The sequence below is a fragment of the Urocampus carinirostris genome, chromosome 11, assembly GCF_059441175.1.
Source record: "Urocampus carinirostris isolate Australia breed hairy pipefish chromosome 11, RoL_Ucar_1.0, whole genome shotgun sequence".
Lineage (NCBI taxonomy): Eukaryota > Metazoa > Chordata > Actinopteri > Syngnathiformes > Syngnathidae > Urocampus > Urocampus carinirostris.
Window position 1 is genome coordinate 11,190,346 of NC_142359.1, and position 20,756 is coordinate 11,211,101.

The window sequence follows — 20,756 nt, forward strand, 5'->3', positions numbered from 1 at the left end:
TTTAGATCAGGGGATGGTGTAATAATCGTCTGTGTTTTGCAATAATTTGTGGTCTCCTTGTGATTGAGGGCTATACAGATAAACATCACTTGATTTGACTAGCTAATTTGAGCGCGTCGAGGAAATGCAAGTACTTGCAATAATGACACAATCCAGGAGATGGCGGCAGTAAGTAAATACTAATCCAAATACAGCTCCATTAAGTATTTTTTTTGTATTTTACATTTTTTTCACATTTTGTTTTAAGTAAAATAATAACTGATAAAACAAATAATAATAAAAGTAAAACTATTATTATTGCTGTCATGTTTTTAAATTATATTTTAATACTTTTTATTCTATTCCTACTTTTCTAATGAATTGAGAAAATGAATCAATAAACCTGATTGGCAGATGGACGATTTTGCTCGTTTTAATAACTTCCCTTTTTTTACCAATATAAAAAAAGTATGTATTTAAAATACTAAAATGGGATTTAAAAAAACGGACACCCAACTGGCCATTATTGTTTTGTCGTGTACGTTTTTAGATGATGTGTGCATGCTTTAATATAGATATAGGTTTTAAAATGTCACAGATCCCCTGGAGTACCTTAATGTGGTGTAAACGTATTCCCATATGAGAACCACTATAGTGTATTTATAGTCACGCCAGTGGCTGATATCGGTATAGGCTGCCCTCTAGTGGACATTTCACAAGCAAACTAATTAGGAAGTAGAGGAAGAATTTAAAAAAAGATTTTCTTTCTACAATATCTGGGGATTAAACTGTCTATTTTTATAATTGTCAGAAAGGGTGGAATTTTACCTAATTATGTATATATTACTGGTATTGGTGTCGCTACTTTGGAGTTGAGTATTAGCATCAAACTGACGAATAGAAAAAAAGGCAACTAAAAAAGATGTATTGTGTCTAAAATTATGTGTACCTAATATTGAGGATGGTTAATGCAGGACATATGGATTGCAAGCACCATTTGCACACATGCAGAACACGCAAGTTTAGTTTAAAGGGACACTGTGTAATATTTAACAACTAGATGTTGCTCCATTTGTCATGATTACCGTCGTGATGCGCCTGTGTCCGCTCCTTTGGCGCCAACTGCCTCGGAATCTGATTGGCTCCCTGTCACTATTCAAACCCACGTCTATCTGTCACCGGTTGTCAGTCTGTCTGCGAACCTCAGTTTACTCTAGGCAAGCTTTTTCGACCCTGACTCACTCCTGTGTTTGCTCCCGTCTGTTCCCCAGCTTCGACCACGTCTACGCTCCTCTCCTGGCTTTTGACTCGTTGCTGGTCCCGACCACGTTTTTGCTCTCCTGTCCCGGCTATTGACCCATTTTTTCCGATCCTGACACCGCCATCGCTAGCCACGGAAGTGCCACTTTCGCGTTCAGAGCGACCGGCTTCCCACGACCAGCCCTGATCGTGGGTGCAATCTTTTCTTCCCAATAAAACTGAGAGAAACGTAACGCAGGTGGGTCCTGTCTCCGTTCTGGTCCTTACACCATCGTGTAGTGAGTGGTACAAAGCACAAGGAACAATACTAACTACGGAGACTTAAAGTGACCAAACTTCAATTTTTCTACATATTTTATGCCCGGCTTTTCACTGAGGTTTTGGGGTTTTTCGATACCTGTAGCAGCAGCACTGCAGACAATAATGTCACTTCTGTCTATGAGAGCTTCATGTGAGGTAAAATAAATCCAAATTTCTCGACCAACGAGTTTTGAAAATAATTGCAATGTTATTGAAATGTTTGTATCACATGTGTCAAACAGGCAGCCCGCGGGCCAGATCAGGCCCGCTAAGGGATTAAATCCGGCCCGCGAGACAACACTCAGAGAAGCGCAAGAGAAAAACGAGCTGCAGGTTGAAATATGTCAATTTGATGTTGCCAAAGCCAGGTGCCTCGAACAAAGACACTGTACTTGTATTTCTCTCTCTCTCTCTCCCTCTCCCTCTTTACCACCCCTTTTCTCTCACTCCCTGTCTCTTTCACTCTCTGTGTCTCTCTTTTTCTCTTCCTTTGTTGCTCTTTATCTCTTTCTCTCTCTGTATCTTTTTAACTTCTTTTATTCTAACTTCCTTTTTTCCTTTTCTCTCTTTTCTCTTTCTCTCTTCCTACCCTTCGCGCTTTCTTTTCTCTCCTTCTGTTTTTCTATTTCTCTTTGGATTTCTTTCTTCCGCTCCCTTTCTTTCCCCCTCTCTCACGACTTCTCTTTTTATCTCTTTTGTTTCTCAAGCTCTCTCTCGCTCTCTCTTTGTTTGTCCCGCCGTCCCCCCCCTTTCTCTTATTTCTTTATCTCTCTTTTTCTTTCTCTTTAATCTACTAGTCCGGCCCCAGACAGAATGATTGTTCTATCGTGTGGCCCCCGAGTTCAAATGAGTTTGACACCCCTGGTTTATATGATAGTTCATGAGTTTTGCTTACTATAAAAATCCATATATTTCTTTATGAATTATGAATGAAAGTATTTTTTTACCACTAGGGGGTGTTACGTAATAGAAAATGTCCCTTTAAGTATTCAGAAATGCATTCGGTCATCCTGGTGGTGATGTCATGCAACTGTCATATGGATTAACCATGTCAAAATTACTTAAGGGGGTTGTAAAGTTTTCTATATAATTTTCCTGTCCATGGCTTCAACACATCCATCCATCATCTGCACCGCTCATCCTCAGTAGGTTCGCGGGGGTGCTGGAGTCCATCCCAGCTATCTTCGGGCAGTGGGCAGGGGACACCCTGAACTGGTTGCCAGCCAGTTGCAGGGCACACAGAGACAACCAGAGTGCCCAAAGGAAACCCACACAGGCACAGGGAGAACATGCAAACTCCACATGGGGAGGCTGCGGTAGCTGGACTTGAACCCTCTGCACCGTGGGGCTGCGCACTAACCACGCAGCCGCCGTGCAAGGCTTCAGCACAATCAATGGACAATAAACACATATCTAGGATGAAAAATCAAGGGGCCAATGAATGGTTGATGATACCCAAGCGGCAGCATGCCAAACAACAGTTTTCCTCTACCCTCCTCCTCCTCCTTCTTCCCCAGTATTCCCCCACCCTCCTGTACTTGCTGCTCCTCTGCGCTATAGTCCGCATCATAGTCCCTGAACACGTCTGAACACAACAGAACAAAAGTTCACAGTAGGACATTTCGTTTAAAGACTCCAGAAGTTAGTGTTAGTATGGTGTACTCCTGAAAGCATTTAGTGACCTCAACAAACTCATCCGCAATCCGAAAGACGGAAGCACTACCTCTGGTTTCCTGGCGGGGTATGTAGTACAGGAACTGCCCGGCGGGGTACTCGGCCGCCCTCCGGAACCACAGTGGGAAGTGGTCAAGGGTGAACATGTTCTCCTTATCTGAGGATGTCAGGAACGATCTGGTGCAGATCACGGAAAAAGTGAGTTCACTGCAATGAGAAATTCTGCAGCTTCACGTGTATTACTACTTACATGCCGACTCGTTTTTCAATGCCAACATAATACTGGAATCTCATCAGGCCAGAACGTGTGCCCAGGAATGCTGTTTCAATGCCGTCATCCATACTAGGACAAACAAAGTTAGGAGGACACATCCTTTTATAAAGTGACAGTGAGTAATAATTCGCCACTGCAGGTCACTGTAGCTTAGAATAGAGTTAAACCGAGTACATTGGAAGAAAACACACTATGGAAGACAACAAGGATACTTGTTGAATGTGTGATGTGTTTTAAAAAAATAAAATAAAAAATAAAATTAAAAAAAAGAATAAATAAATAACTAAATAAAATAAAATATACTACTACTACTAATAATAATAATAATCATAGTGAGGAGAAGAAGAATAAGAGCAGCTAGCGTTGAGCCACCACAGCTGCAGCTAAATGGCTAAAATGAGTGGCTAGAGAAGGAAACGGTGAGGAAAAACGTGGAAGATGCCTGAATCACAGGACTCGGCAATCTTCACATGTAGGGCTCAGCTGTCGCCGTTGAGTGCCATTAACACCACCAGGACAAGCTACCTTCGCTAAATCCTCAACCGGGCTTCTGTAGTCGTAACGTGTTGGCTAAATATGTCAGCTGCTTCAAATGGCGCCTTAAGTTGTGTAATGTGATTACATAATTCTAAACTTACATATCTTTAAATGATGATGTTTGTCACGGTTGCCCATTGCCCTCACTTGGCCCCACCCGTTTAGCACCAGCTGCGGCTCGTTGCCTGATTAGCTTCCCTCCTATTTAAGCTCAGTGCTCTCACTCACCCCTCGTCAGTCCGTCAGCGAACCTCTGCACCCGCAAGACGTGTGTTTTGACTCTGTATCCTGCTTGTGTATAATGTCCGGTATTGATCCTGTCTATCTCGTTTGATATCTGACTCCAGTCCCCAGTGTCTGGTATCGATCCCGTCTGTCTCGTCCTGTCTGATATGTGACTCCAGTCTCCAATATCGGGTCTCCAGTGTCTAAAATGAATCCCGTCTGTTTTGTCTTATCTGATATCTTGCTACATTCTCTGGTATCCGGTATAGATTCCAACTGTCTCATTCTGTCCGATATCTTGCGCCAATCTCCAGTGTCCAGTATTGATCCCGTTTGTCTCGTCCTGTCTGATATCCTACTCCAGTCTCCAGTATCGGGTATCGATCCTGTCTGTCCTGTCCTGTCAGGTATCAATCCCGTCCGTCCAGTATCTGCTCGTGTATCTGGTATCAATCCTAGCTGTCACGTCGTGTCCTGTATCGACCCCGTCGGTCCGGTATCTGCTAGTGTATCTGGTATCGATCCTAGCTGTCCCGTCCTGTCCAGTATCGACCCCGTCTATCCGGTATATGCTCGTGTATCTTGTATCGATCTCTTCGACCTCTGGTTTCCTGTTTTTCCACGCCGGACTTCTGTCTTACTTCTTCCGCCCAGCGATCGCTGAATCACTGGCGTTTGTGTTCACGTGCATGACTGCCCCATTCCCATAAAATAAAGCTTGTGTGACAACGTTACGCATCTGGGTCCTCCTCCTGTTCTGGTTCGGAATCAATAGTGAGCTATGGGTTGCTACAAAATACACACTGGGGGCTTCAAAAAGGGTTTCACGACTGATTACTCACCCGGATGGGTTGAGCATAAGGGCAGTCCAATAAGCTTCCATTGGAGCGGTCACCACTGCGTCAAACAGTGTTTGTTGCATGAGCTGCACGTCACCTTTAGAGAAACAAAAAGGCCGTTTCCCCTTCATCCCTCCGGACCGATCAACATAGTCCACACTTACACTCGAGATCCGGTTCTTTGCCTGTCAGATATCGAACTACGGCCTGCAGCTGGCTCAATTTACGATGCGCGGGGTCGATGTCGGTCTCACAGTATGTCCTGAAAAGTTATAGAAACTGTTAAATTAAGCAGGAAAAATCAGGAAAAATGAATACTATAATTTCCTGACTACAAGCCACTACTTTTTGGCAAAATTTTAAACACTGCAGCTCTAAATACGGTGCGGCTTATTATTTTGTTTTTATGATGGCACCAAGGAAAACGGCGAGCTGCTCTTTTCTACAACACGTGCGCTCTAAATACAAGACGCCCTTTCAGAAATTAGTCAATGGTTTTGTTAACCTCATTCATGTATTACATAACAGGAGCGTAGCAGGAGGTTTGATAGTACTTTTGTCAATATTTATAATGCACTAAAGATATTTATAACTTTTTTACCAACAAATCAAGTCAAAGTTATACAGCCGAGGTGAACGGCAGTGGAAGTTATCTATTAAAAATGCTACACTTCTCTTTCCGTTTCATCGGCGTCAATGTCAGGTTGCCGGAGTTTCCTTTAATCCTCTGGGACCGATAACAAGCAAATGCAACCACCAGTGAGAACAACGCAATGAAGTGTGTTGCAAACAGCCACATTTCTCCTCTGTATGGTTGCCACAGCACGGTCATCCAGAAATATAGGGATCAAACTTTACGCGACACTGCACTCATTCACATTTTTTCCTGCGCAGTAGTCAACATGTGCTCGTCTTTGTAATCACCATGGTCACATGATCTGAAAAAATGTAACGTAAACAACTCCGAGCAGAACTGATCACAAGGAAGCTGAGAATGACGTGTGAGCCAGGCTTAAAATGTAAGAAACGGGCATAAATTTGTTCATCTAAAATCCGGTGCGACAAAATTGAGTTCGAATTTAAGCATGGGATTTTTGATTTGGTTCACTCTGTAGACCGGAAATTACGGTAGTTTCACTCACCATTCGCTGGCGATTGTCAAATCGGGGGCTAGTAAATCATGAAGACCTGTAAATAATGCAATATTTAGAATAAAAGCTCCAAAAAGGTCGAGAAAATTGTACCAACCTTCTTCAACAGAGACATTTCCAATGAATATATACTGCCCATATCCTCTCGTCAGCACTATACCAAGACTGAATGACGGAGAATAAAAGATCCTTGACAGATTGCTTCACACAAATAAACAATTTTAAAACATAAAATCAAACCTGAAAGGTGTCTCATTAATGCCGGTGTAAAAGTAATCATTCTTCAGGAACATCACTCGTTTCTTTTTAGAGGCAGAACATAAACATTACCATTGCAATATTAAAGGAACAAAAACCAACTGTGAAAATATAACACAGTTCTAACATACTGTACTTACCCCTTTATCCACTGAGGTCCTTACATCTAAGGACAAAGTCCCAGTTTCTGCTTTGACCATGGCCGTTCGAAGCTGAAGTATTACAGGTACAACATAAACCAACCAAGAAAAGAAGAGTTTAAAATGATTGAATGGAGAAATAGGTGACCACTGAAACAGATATATGGCCAAAACTAGGCCCTAAGTGTTGGTCCTACCAACAGTGCCAGATACCGATATTGGTGGCCCTTTTGTGGTAATTTTATGTTTAGGAAATAGACTTTAAACAGGTGGTTTATGTGAAGTAGGCGTCCTACTTCATGGTCAGAATTGTCTCCATCAAAACACTCATCCGCTATCTGCAATGCTTATCCTCAATAGGGTCACGGGGGTGCTGGAGCCAATCCCAACTATCTTTGGGCAGTAAGCAGGGGTACACCCTGACCTGGTTGCCAGCCAGTTGCAGGGCATACAAAGACAGACAACTCTCTCGCTTTTTCACACCTAGGGACAATTTGGAAGCGGCCAATAAACCTGACATGTATGTTTTTGGAAGAGGAGAACATTCAAACTCCACACGGGGAGGCTGTGGTAGCTGGACTTGAACCCTGAACCTCTACACCGTAGGTCTGCGCGCTAACCACCCAGAAGCCGTGCCGCCCTCCATCAAACAACTTATTTTCATAATTTTCTAAAATCGCCTTGGTATTCAGGTCAATTCATATTTTTTTTTGGGGGGTATTGAATCAAAAGTAAGACACAATCATTGTTTGTAATTATGTACGTGTTACAAATCGTGATAGTATTGGTACTTATTGTCGGCATCACTGACGAATCAAGAGAAGTTGAGTACTATCGAGCAACCAATTATAAACCAATTATCGGGTCAACCAATTATCGCCCGGGCCGATTATCAGCACCGATATCTGGGGATTTGACAGCTATCGGTATTGGCTTTTTTATTAATTCAATCGGCTGATTAAACATATCTAGAACTGGGTAAGAGGACCTGGCGAGAACCTTTCTTTGAAAGCTGAGTTATTCTCCCACTCACTCACACTCTTCAATTTGCCAGCTTTTTGTTTTGTGTTGGTTGTATTGCCAATATTTATTTATTGATTGTAAAAAGTTTCAGGAAGCTATTTAAGTTTTTATATGCCTTTATACGAATTCCTGCTAAACCTAATATAATTTCATGTACTGTTCGTTTTTGTGCCCGCTCATTTGGCGCTGTGGGCTACCTGATTGGTTCCCTGTCTTTTAAGCCAAGTCCTTTCACTCTCCGGTTGTCAGTCCGTCAGCGAACCTCTGTTTCTACAAGGCAAGCATTTTGACTGTGACTCCAGTCGGTCCCGCTTTTTGCCGCCGTTTTTCCACCCGTCCGTTCCTGATCTCCCCGTTTGTCTCCGGCTACGACCTGTTTCTGACCACGACCATGTTTACTCTCCCGTCCTGGCTTACGACCCGTTTTTGATCCCGACTACGTTTTTGCCCTCCTGTCCCGGCTATCGACCTGTTTTCCGTCTTTGACACCCCCATGTCCCACGCCGGAAGATCCACTTCCGTATTCTGATCACGATCCGATTGTGTGAGCGGCTTGCTTCCCGCGTCCAGTGAGCACCGGATCGCGGGCACTGCCATTCATCTTTCTATCAATAAACTTGTGGTTAACGCTACGCATTTGGGTCCTGATTCCGTTCTGCTCGTGACAGTGTTAGTTGTGTTGAATTTGTTTTTATTTTCTGTGAAGGTTTCAGACAGTTATTAACATTTTATTTAAAAATTATAACAAATATTTTTTTTTTCTTTTTGCATTATTGAAAATTCTCATCTCATCTCATTAGCTACACCGCTTATCCTCAGTAGGGTCGCGGGGGTGCTGGAGCCCATCCCAGCAATCATCGGGCAGTGGGCAGGGGACACCCTGAACTGGTTGCCAGCCAATCGCAGGGCACACAGGGACAGACAACTCATTCGCTCATTCACACCTATGGACAATTTGGACCGGCCAATTCACCTGAAATGCATGTTTTTGGAACGTGGGAGGAAACCGGAGTGCCCGGAGGAAACCCACGCAAGCACGGGGAGAACATACAAACTCCGCACAGGAAGTCTGGAGCTGGATTTGAACCCACGACAGGTTCCCATGACATGAACTGTGCCGCACAAGCGCTAACCACTGCGCCGCCGTATTGAAAATTATTTAGACCAATTTTGAAGATTTTACAGCAAATGAATACCAGCTCCAAATATCGGTTTTGATACTAACAATCGTATCGATATTGGCCCTAAAAAACCCATATCGGTCGATCCCTAGTATCAAACTTATTGTTAACAAACATGTCTAGGAATCACCTTCTCTTCTGTGTCTTCCCATTCCACCTCAGACAAGTCGACACTGTTGTAGTTGGGTTTGGGTTTTAGCTTCTTTCCTTCCTTATACTGGTAACAGAAAACATATTATCATTATTATTTTAATCATAATTATTATTTATAAATCAGTTCAGCTTGATGTCAATGTATTCATTTTGTACCAGAGGACGAAGGTCAGGATGTGACAAAATATAACCGTTGTTTGTGATGAGGTAGGCATAACCGTGGACACCTAGCTAAAAAGATAAGAATGAGACACATCCATCAAAATTTATCAATCAAAAAAGAAGCCTGAATAAAATACGGTGCGTTCACCTTGTATCTGGGAGCTAATCTCATGAGTTCTTTCAGCGCCACGTCAGTTCCGACAACTCCAAGCAAAATTCCATGAGACAGCTAAAAGACACATGGTCATAGTCACAATTTTTTGTCTTTAACATGCTGGATTTTTACAAAAATATAGCAATAATACCGTCTCTTTTTTCTTGCTGAACACTGGCATTGCGACAGAGGTCATCAAAAGCAGACTCTGGGCTTGACTGTTGAAAAGCTGTGAAAGTTCAGGGTCAGCTAACCATTTATTGATTTATTCATTCATCTATTTTACGAATCACCTATTCTCACGGGGATCAATTAACCAGCTAAACTAAAAGGTGACCTGGAAATACTAAACTAAACAAAGAATAGTTTGAGAATGTGACTAAAGGGAAGCCTACCAAATGGAAAACTATGCTAGGCTTACAATGTAACGTTCTTGTTTACCTCTTTAGCTGTGGGTAACTGGTGTAAAAAACAGAAATGTAGAAACAATTAAAAGGGCTGATGTAAGTACTAATAGTGACTATTTATCCTAGCAGTTTTAGATTTTTTTGTATCGCTAGTGCTAGTCACATTTGGCTAGTCTCAAGGATTGAGGAGCTAAACCATATCCATACATGTCAACCTCCACGGCTCCATGCCCTTACAAAATGTTGTATTTTTCCTTACAAATCACAAAATAATCTTACACCATTTTTTTTAAACGTGTTTATTTATATAGTTTAACATGTTATACTGTACATGTGTTTCGTTATATCACATATATTGTTAATTAACATTTTGTTGTGAGATACTGAGTTGCTCGACATGAATGATGTTTATTATAAAAAAAGTAGCTTGGACGTCCACTGTAGAAGGAAAAAATACATTAAAATTGAATTAAGTAGAATGATACATTTTCTTATTCAAATTATGAATCCATTTTCTGCATTTAATTATTGTTGGTAATTTACTGATTAAAGGGATAACCACAAACCTGTCTTTTTTCATTTTCTCCTTTTATACTTCCTTTTCTTTCTTAACTTCTTTATACAACCATAATGATTGGTAATCTAATGCATCAAAGCAAGTGAGCCGTTTGAGAGCCGGCTCTCTTTAATGAGTTGAGCCAAAAAAGCCGGTTCTCTAAAAAGAGACGGACTTCCTTTCACTACATAACTATCACATGAAATCCGAGGCGGCCGACGCATGCGCACAGTAGCATCAAACCGCTCGCTTCGTTTGCAACGGAAAAAAAAAAACGATACCGAGATAGAGGCTACCGCGGCGAACTCGTTTGACTTGATTGATTGGCCGTTTTCGTCATAGTCGGTGTATACCGGATGGTACCCATAATTGACAAATTTGCACTTTTCCCTACAGATTTTCTTGTACGTCGTACACGTCTTAAAATGCATAACAAAAATAATTTGTACGGCAGAAACATACAGGTTGACAGGTATGCAAATCTATGGTGTGAATGAGGAGATGTTTTCATACAACACTGTCCATGTAGGCCTCAGTCCAGATGATGTCATGGTCGTGGTTAATGACCATAGGCCGGCTAAGAACGTGAAGATACTCCATGACGTTTTCTTGGACGTCCGCCAGTGTTGAAATATGTGTGTAATAACCTGAAACAAACACACGAGCCATGGTGTTCAGATGGAAAATTGATCAGTGTAGTTATTAGCATTGTTATAAATATGATTGAGTACATTTACATGCAGGGTCTGTTTGAAACTGGACTATTATGTAAACATGCACACAGAAATTCGTTTAAGGTTTAAATCCAGCTGCAGGTAATCAGATCAAGATGGTTAGGTTAGTCCATTCATTTTTCCAATTACTTATACATACAGAGAAACAGACAGACAGACAGACATTTGAATAATCTGTTTATGTCACGACCAGAACGGAAGTAGGACCCAGATGCGTAACACTTATCACAAATCTATTGAGATATAGAGAAAAGACAGCGCCTGCGATCCGGTGCTCGCTGGACGCGGGAAGCAAGCCGCTCAAGTAATCGGAACGTGTTCCGAATGCGGAAGTGGATCTTCCGGAGCGGGAGATCGTCGTGTAGTAGCCGGAAAAACAGGTCGTTAGCCGGGACGGGAGAGCAGACCGTGGTTGGGGTCGAAAAACGAGTCGTTAGGCGGGACATAAAAACGTGGTCGGGGTCAAAAAAACGGGTCGTAGCCGGAGACAAATGGGGAAATCAGGAACGGACGGGTGGAAAACAGGTGAAAAAACAGGAAAGACGGGAGTCAGAGTCAAAAATGCTTGCCTTGTGAAAACTGAGGTTCGCTGACGGACTGACAACAGGCAAGTGATCCCCTGAGATCCGATCTGCAACCTCAGTGGAAATGTTTAAATCTAAACTTAAAACTCACCTCTACTCTATTGCATACGAATAACCTACTCCTCTTGTCGGTTGACAATAGTCTGTGTAATATAGTGTAACAATCTGTGAAGCCCTTTGAGACTCTTCGTGATTTAGGGCTATACAAAAATAAATGACTTGACTTGACTTGACTTGATAGGACTGAGCTTAAGTAGGACGAGGAACCAATCAGGAGCTGGCACCAACCGAGCGGGCGCAGGTGAGTGTCATCAGTCATCATGACAGTTTACTTGTGCGCATTAATCTGGCTTCATCAAGTTTTATCATCTGGTGCAAAGAACTGTGGACCCATGCATTGATTGATTTCTCCTGGACATTTCAATTTTACTTCCTGTCCCCATGACAAAAATGCCACGGATGTATCCATATATGTAACGGATGCAGCAATTACATCTTCCTGGGCGGCAGTGGCTCAGGAGGTAGAGCCCTCGTTTTGGGATCAAGAGAACGCAGTTCGAACCCCGGCTCCTCCGTGTTACATGTCGAAGTGTCCTTGGGTAAGACACTGAACCCCTAATACCCCCAATATGCAGGTTAACGCCTTACATGGCTGCACGGCCGCTGTTGGAAAATGTGAAGCACACTGTAAAGCGCTTTGGGAAGTCTTGACTTGAAAAGCGCTATATAAATGCAAAATCATTTCATTTTATTTATTCCATGTCAAAGATTTGATGCAGAAACAACAACTATTTGCATAATGACGTCACTCGTCCTTCCCAAATTTTGGATAGGGCGATTTGCTTGGATACACATATAGGAATTCTGATCCCAATCGAACTATTCCCTGCATGTAAACCTAGTCATTGATGTATTCACTAGACATCAGGAGATTGTACCCCACTAAACACTTGGCTTGTTCCCTCCCATTACTGTTATATTCAGGTTTTGTTTGACGCTGGACGCGGGAAGCAAGTCGCTCTCGTACTGAGATTGTGTTCCGAACACGGAAATGGATCTTCCGTAGTGAGTGATGGTGTTGACAGTGACGGAAAAACTGGTGAGTAGCGGGGACTGGGAGAGCAAGGCGTGGTCGGGGTTGTAAACGAGAAAAAATGAAATGAAATGATCTGCATTTATACAGCGCTTTTCAAGTCAATGACTTCCCAAAGCGCTTTACAATGTGCTCCACATTTCCCAATAGCGGCCTTGCAGCCATGTAAGGCGCTAACCTGCTTATTGGGGGTATTAGGGGTTCAGTTTCTTACCCAAGGACACTTCGACATGTAACACGGACGAGCCGGGATTCGAACTGGGATCCCTTGATCCCAAGACGAGCGCTCTACCTCCTGAGCCACTGCCGCCGCAGTCGTGGGCCAGAACGGGAGAGTAGACGTAGTCGGGGACAAAAAGAGGTCGTAAGCCGGAACGGGAGAGCAGAGGTGGTCAGGATCAAAAAAAGTCGTAGCCGGAGACGGACGGGAGCAAAAACAGGACAGGTGGGAGTCACGGTCGAAAAAGGCTTGCCTAATATACACTGAGCTTCGCAGACGGACTGACAACAGGGTACTGACAGGACTGGATTCAAATAGTGACATGGAGCCAATCAAGACCCGCGCCAAATGAGCGGGCACATGGGATTCACATCAGTAATCATGACAGTTTCAAGTCTTATATCCAGGGTTGGGTAGGGTTACTTTAACTGGATTACTTTCAATTACTTTTGGATTACTCCAATACCAAACATGCTAATAAAAGACAAAAGAAACTAAATATGAATACAATTATGACTCAAACCATGTGGTAAGCTTTCTCTCCTGGCTTTGATCTCCGGCAAAACTAACATAAAATGCGACAGAAACGAAATGAAAATAAATCCAAACAGCTTGCCAACATCATTTTTCCGTTCCATGTATTCCGTTACTCCCCAAGCCTGCACAAAATTTAGTAATCTAATTCATATTTAGTTTATTTTGTCTTTTATTAGCATATTTGGTATTGGAGTAATCCAAAAGTATTCGAAAGTAATCAAGTTTAAGTAACCCTACCCAACCCTGTTGACAATAAAGACAATTAGACTACTTAAGTTCAAATTATAATATTAGGGGTTCTGTCCTAGTTTATGAGGCCCTACAAAACTCAAATATGTGAAGTTCCTTGATCTTAATCCATCTCTTATCTAAACAATGGACAAATACAAACTACTGAGAGTTGAAACAGACCTCAGAATGATTTTTGTATGTAACAGTGGGGAGTATGTTTAAGGGCCAGTGCTGGCGTTTTCGTGTGTTTACTGTCTAAATGTACTTATAATCTTCCATTTAATCAGATGTTTTCATGTAATGCCAACAGGGGATAAAGTGATTATTTCCCGCTGCTTAATCCAACATCCTTCACAAGAGGGCAGCAAAGGTTTTAATGATTTGTTTTTGATATACCGTATTTTCCGCACTATAAGGCGCACCTGAAAGCCTTTATTTTTTTCAAAAGCTGACCATGCGCCTTATAATACAGTGCGCCTTATATATGGATCAATATTAAGTCGCAAAGTCTCGCAACTAAGGCAAGCAGCCGCCGACTAGATTTTCCCCCGAAGGCAAAGTAGTCCGCGGTGTATGCTGGGATTTATATACCGGCGTTTCATTTCCTAACCAATGTGTCAATCATCATTTGAATCAGTCACTATTGGCTAAAGTTATCCAGAGGTAAAGGGGGCGGATCCTTTTTATCATTTACAGGCTCGCATAGGCTAAAGGGGCGAAACAAAGCCTGCAATTGGCCGAAAAAGATGAATGTGAATCACACGTTGGTTGGGTTGCACTACGGCATAGAGAAAACATTTTTTTACTATTCTGTATTTGTAAATATTTTACTCTCCTGGATTTACTACACTCACGGTTGTATGAAGACCATGGTTACGTATCATTATTGAACGTGATGGCTGCAAGATAACTTAGGTGAGCTATGCGGCTTTATATTTTCCCGGTATCTTGTTTTAGAACGATCTTGATGTTTCTGTGATGAGTCTATTTTTAGACTAAATTCAATTCAAAGTGTTTATTGTCATATGCACAGTAAAGAACCCCGTTTCCCTGCACAATAAAATTCTTACTTTGCTGTCCACACAGTTGCCAGCAAAAAATAAAATGGAAACTAAGAAATGTTTGGCATTTCTTGAATCCCAAGACTTTAACCTTCCGAATGATGCATTTGAGTGATTGGTGACATCGTACAGACACTGTTTCCGTACATGTCTGAGACACGTATTTGCTTCTTTGCAAGCTTTCGGAATGTTAAGGGGCTAATAAGTTTGACTGAACTATCTGACTGTTTTGTCGACGTTCCCATTGTAGCGCCTTATAATCCGGTGCGCCTTATGTATGGAAAATATAGGACCGAAAACTATTTTTTGGGGGTGCGCCCTATAACCCGGTGCGCCTTATAGTGCGGAAAATACGGTAACTTACCTTTCAGATCACTTGTTAGAATGAAATGAAAGGAAATGTAATACAATGCAATACATTCTAAATAATAATGTAATATTCCTTACCCTTATTATTGCAGGCGATCCATTTGACATTTTCTGCAAATGTCATTTCACGTCCAATGAGATATGTAAACACTCGAACCTGAAGGGACAGTGAAGGATCAGAAGCATGCAAACTATGGGCATTTTCAACTCAAGCGCCCCTAAAAATTATAGCATTTTTAAAACCCTCTTTTACTTAGTAAAGGACAGGAAAGGCTACAATATGATGAAAAACACTAGATTTAAAAAAAAAAAAAAAAAAGGAAAACAAGATGCCTTGAAGTGGTTCAGTCAATTTGATTACTAGCACCGCATCAAAGTATTTCTGCAGTATTGTTTTTGTCGTATTGTCCATAGTACAATTTTTGTAATATATCTGTATATAACTGTCATTGAATTTTTGTAATCATAATGTGGTAGTATTGCTGTAGTATTCTTTTTCTAGTATTTTCTATTGTAAAATGTAGTATATGTAGTAGTATTATTTTTCTAGTATTTCTACAGTTGTATTTTTGTTGTCACGAGGCGTGGTGGGGTCGAAGGGGTGACCGGACCAGAACGGAGGCAGGAGGCAGGAAGGGAGAACTCATATGCGTTGACGATCATAAGTTTTATTTAACAAAATAAAAGTCGCCCAATACTCCAGGACCAAAACAGAACAATACAGAGTTCCTCCGGCACGAACTCAACAGGACAAGGCATAACAGACGGAAAATGTTTAAACCTAAAACAGGACAAGGCATAACAGACCTGGGATTGTGTAATGAGCCAGCGCCCCCCAAACCCAAAATCCAGCCTTAAATAGCAGACCAGCAATCAGCTGATCTGCTGCAGCTGAGTTCGGGGGCGTGGCAGACTGGTAGCCATGGCGACCGTGACATTTGTAGTATTTCCAGAATAAAATATTTGTAGTATATTGGAGTATTCTCGAAGTATTAATTGAGTTGCAGTTTTGTGGTATTTTTGTAGTATTTCTGCAGTCAGATTTTTGTATTTTTTTCTGTAGTATTTTTTTTAGTATTACTGTACTTATTTTGTACCAGTTTTACAGTAGGATTTTTGTAGTATTTTCACAGTATAATTTTTTTTAATACATCTGAAGTACTGTTATAGTATTACTGTAGTTGTATTTTGTAGTATTTCCGTCATAATATTTCTATAGAAGTAGTTTTGTAGTATTTCTGCTGTTACATCTATGTAGCAGTACTTTTGTATTTTAGTGTTCATGTTGTGGTATTTTTAAAGTATTTCCATACGACTAGTTCTTAATTATTTTTTAATATTACTGTAGCTGTATTTGTTGGTATTTCTGTTGTAATATTTCGGTAATAATATTTTACAGTATTACAGTAGTAATATTTTTGTAGTATTTCTATAATTCTTTTTATAATCAGAATGAAGACAAAATAATATGTAAGTCCCTGTTTTTAAGCACTGAGTTTGATATTTAGTTTTGTGGTAATTTTGTAGTATTTTTGTTGCAGACACACAAAGGGACTTTTTTGATGACTAGTACTATATATACACACACATATATACATATATATATATGAATGAAGGAACAACATGCAGAACAAACACCAACAGGTATCAGACATTATTTATGGTATATATATTTAACATTTATGTTTGGCGGGCAGTATTAGCTGATCAAAGCTCTGAACCTAAAATCGCAGCTGAAAGTATTTGCTTACGTGCGCTGTCGAGTGCGTCATACGTACCCGCCGATCAGGCCAGTTGAACTCTTCGAAAACGTCCTGGAAGTCCTCCATAGCGCCGTCTGTTATCAGCATGATGGCTTGGTTGCACAGACTGCCCTGGCCCAGCGCTGTAGCCTAAATACACACACATTTTCATTTTAAATCTCTCATAACAATCTTCATTTCATACCTCTCAACCCCAGCCCTTATTAGTGATTGCAATACCTCTTGTCAAGCGATAATAACACTTATGAATACAATGCAGCACCTATTTACTCAAAACATAACAGACTTTGTAGAACAAAGATAATTTGTATAAAAAAGTATATTATTTAGAGATCAAACAACACAATTACTTTAGCATTTTTTTTTAGTTCTTTCCCCACTTGCAGGACTTTCTGTTCTACAGATGATTTTACTCTGTTACCAAATTGTTACTTATTTTTTCCCCGTTCAAAAATTATTTTCCGGAGTACACAATTTGAAATGATCAAAAATGTTAGGGTCTGGCACACCTACGTCCACCAGAGGGCGCATATTCGGTTACTAATTTGAACAGGTATATCCAATGACACTACACATGTCCCTAATTAGCGTCATCCTTTATAAGAACATTCTGGACAGCACTCATTGTCGGGTGATTATTCATCTTTCCATTATCAACATCTTTTTCCAGTCCATCCTGATTTGTGAGGTTTGTCTTTTTTGATCCTGACATTTTTTTTGACCGTTTGTTACTTTGTTAAATATTTTGTTAAACGCCATCTGTTTTTGGGCACCTTGCCTTTTCCTGCATTTGGGTGTAGCGAAAATCAAAACATTATCACCCAGCCCTGAGTGCTGTCCAAAATGTCCTTATGAAGGCTGAGGCCAGAGGCGTGTTCAGGAGAGTGAGTGATTGCTATCGCGAGCTATCGCTAGCTTCTGAACGGCCAGTGATTATTGAGCGCTCGCGTGCCCGAGTAATCACGGGAGAAAGACCGCTTACTTTGATTTCCAACATGGCGTCGACAGTGCAGAAGATGGAGGATCTCACCCTGACGAGTGCTGTTGGCGATGTAATATATCGTCTTACATTGCCTGGTAATGTTTGTGAACAATGCAAGACAGGTATGACCCTTCCACTGCGTTTAGGATAACCTTAACTGTGTCAATATGCGAACTGTCGCTCATATCAGCCAACTCGCTCAAAGCAAGCTGTAGAACGAAATCCATTGTACTGTCGTCGGCCATTTTGGATCAGTAAGGCAATCACAGTGAGCGATTACAACCGTTCAGCAGTGCGCGGCAAGCGATTAACAAGAGACTACATGTCTGATCACTCTCCTGAACACGCCTCTGGTGTGGTGAGATTGGACACAACCGTCCCAAATACAAGCCAATTGGGCGCCCTCTGGTGGACGGAGGCTTGCCAACCCTAACAAAAAAGGTAGAAAATACGAGAAAAACTTATGAATTGAGTATGTCCACTTGTTATATGCAAACCTCATTGAGGATCTTGAACGACTCCTTCATGGCATTCTTCACTTTGCCTTCCCCTTTGACGTGAAGTCTGTCAATCAGGAGTTTGAAGTGCTGAACGGTTGAAAAGAAAAATTGTAAGTGATAACGGAAAATTATATTTGAATTCATCCAAATAATTATTTTAAATGAATTAAAATGTTTGTTCTTAAGAAAATAAGCCATTTTGAAAACAGAAACAAAAACAAGAAAAAAAAAACACATTTTTGAAATACTGCAGTTTTGTTGGGTAATGGAACGTATTGAATTTAAGGCGGTGTAGAAAGGGTAATAGCCTCAATCAATAACAGATGATTGGACAGGGATCCTCAAGAAAGACTTAGGTTGGTGATTTTAAATCATCAAAGGGGGAATATTGTGGGAAGAGTAATCAACTTGTTATGAAGCGAAACATGGAATGGAATGTGTGTCTTTTTTAGTGAAATCAATATTAAAAGTATGTCAATGAGTCCCCGCGACCCTACTGAGGATAAGCGGTGCAGATAATGTGTCACGACCAGAACGGAATCAGGACCCAAATGCGTAGCGTTGACCACAAGTTTATTGAATAAAAAGAGGAAGGGCAGCGCCCATGATCCGATGCTCGCTGGAAGCAAGCCGCTCGTGATCCGAATACGGAAGTGGATCTTCCGGCGCGGGAGATGGCGGTGTCAAGGATGGAAAAAACAGTTCGATAGCCGGGACAGGAGAGCAACAACGTGGTCGGGATCAAAAAACGGGTCGTAAGCCGGGACGGATAAGAAGGTCGTAGCTGGAGACTAACGGGGATGTCAGGAACGGACAGGTGGAAAAACGGGTGCAAAAAACGGGAGTCAGGGTCAAAATGCTTGCCTTGTAACAACAGAAGTTCACTGACGGACTGACAACCGGAGAGTGACAGGACGAGGCTTAAAAAAGGACAAGGAACCAATCAGGTAGCCCGCTGCGGCTGGCACCAAATGAGCGTGCACAGGTGATCTAAATCAGTAAGCATCACATAATGGATGGATGGATAGCAATGAGTGTGGAGTAAACAACATGGCTCCAGTTCGGTCCAACTGCAAGCCGTGTTGAGTCCTTTCTTCCGAACGACTTTTGGACAACGCTCAATACCACTACTACTAATATTAATAATAATAACAATAATGATAATAATAATAAGTGGAATGGGGCAGCACGGCGGCGCAGTGGTTAGCGCAAGTGCGGCACAGTTCATGTCTTGGCAACCTCCTGCGTGGGTTCAAATCCAGCTCCAGACTTCCTGTGCGGAGTTTGTATGTTCTCCCCGTGCTTGCGTGGGTTTCCTCCGGGCACTCCGGTTTCCTCCCACATTCCAAAAACATGCATTTCAGGTGAAGTGGCCGGTCCAAATTGTCCCTAGGTGTGAATGAACGAGTGAGTTGTCTTTCTCCGTGTGCCCTGCGATTGGCTGGCAACCCGTTCAGGGTGTCCCCTGCCCACTGCCCGATGATTGCTGCACCCCCGCGACCCTACTGAGGATAAGCGGTGTAGCTGATGAGATGAGATGAGATAAGTGGAACGTGTTTTACAGAACTTTTCTGAATTTGGTTCTGACAATGCATGTATCGTTCTGCCTGGATCTCAGCCCGGTTATTTTATCCAAAATCCTCACTATGCCGCTGCCCGTCAAAGCCGAGGTACGGCTCATCTCTGAAGAGTGGGTCAACGCTTTATATTGAAAAACAACAGCGACCAGATGATGAAGGTGCTGTATCTGAGTTAGATCAGGTGACTTATCCTGCTACTGACAGTCATGGAAACTAGTTTTATCTGTTTCGTGTGGGTGAGCAAACCCCGAAAAATAGCCTGGAGGGGGTTGAGCACTACCAGGTTGTACTTCCCCAATACACACCACAGAAAGTGGAGCCCCTATGACTCTAGCATTTAAGGTATTCGTGAACCATGATACTAGAAATAAGAACCAGGAAACTCTATATTCTCATTTAAATTTGTACTGGATGCCATAAGGGTTGAATACACAGCTGTGGAGCATTTTTTCAGCAAGACACCAAAGAAGTCTATCTTATCTAAAATAGTGCCTAGTCCCTTATACCGTCTTAGCCGACTACCCACACAGGTGGGGGCGCCCCAGCCTTCCTACTGTGCCAATGTGAGACCCAGCTGTTTTAACTGGATAATGTGACAAGAGTGTTTTTAGATAGTAAAACGCCAAAGCAAGGACAGGTCACAGACACCTACCGATTCTGCTCAAGTTTTCGATCTAATATGTGCGAGGCCTAATCTAACAGGGAATTTTGTTTTGTTTTCAAGTCAACATTCATACTTTTCAGGATTACTAGGTTGATGATTGTTTTTTAAAAATTAGGACAATTTGTTGGTGATAAGAATGAGTGGAGATGTGTTGTGAAAGGATAG

At 41.8% G+C, this 20,756-nt stretch overlaps 1 protein-coding gene across 4 annotated transcripts in view; it reads right to left on the bottom strand.

Moving 5' to 3' along the window:
- The window catches only part of LOC148356399 (voltage-dependent calcium channel subunit alpha-2/delta-4-like), a 104,437-nt gene that overhangs the window by 61,158 nt on the left and 22,523 nt on the right, over nucleotides 1–20,756 (bottom strand). For 3 of the 4 annotated variants that reach the window (XR_015851987.1, XM_088347203.1, XM_088347202.1), the window contains exons 11-27: nucleotides 18,345–18,434; nucleotides 16,881–16,994; nucleotides 15,181–15,259; nucleotides 10,787–10,920; nucleotides 9,752–9,769; nucleotides 9,462–9,539; nucleotides 9,305–9,385; nucleotides 9,151–9,225; nucleotides 8,972–9,058; nucleotides 6,638–6,709; nucleotides 6,480–6,541; nucleotides 6,337–6,404; nucleotides 6,231–6,276; nucleotides 5,253–5,350; nucleotides 5,092–5,185; nucleotides 3,464–3,556; nucleotides 3,263–3,390 (exon numbers count right to left, since the gene is read on the bottom strand). Coding sequence is in view for 3 of the 4 variants with exons in the window: in XM_088347203.1 (XP_088203329.1) it covers nucleotides 3,263–3,390; nucleotides 3,464–3,556; nucleotides 5,092–5,185; nucleotides 5,253–5,350; nucleotides 6,231–6,276; nucleotides 6,337–6,404; nucleotides 6,480–6,541; nucleotides 6,638–6,709; nucleotides 8,972–9,058; nucleotides 9,151–9,225; nucleotides 9,305–9,385; nucleotides 9,462–9,539; nucleotides 9,752–9,769; nucleotides 10,787–10,920; nucleotides 15,181–15,259; nucleotides 16,881–16,994; nucleotides 18,345–18,434 (1,417 nt within the window). In the remaining variant the exon portion in view is untranslated. The remainder of the gene's footprint in view (nucleotides 1–3,262; nucleotides 3,391–3,463; nucleotides 3,557–5,091; nucleotides 5,186–5,252; nucleotides 5,351–6,230; nucleotides 6,277–6,336; nucleotides 6,405–6,479; nucleotides 6,542–6,637; nucleotides 6,710–8,971; nucleotides 9,059–9,150; nucleotides 9,226–9,304; nucleotides 9,386–9,461; nucleotides 9,540–9,751; nucleotides 9,770–10,786; nucleotides 10,921–15,180; nucleotides 15,260–16,880; nucleotides 16,995–18,344; nucleotides 18,435–20,756) is intronic. The other variant, XM_088347204.1, reaches the window with a different exon arrangement.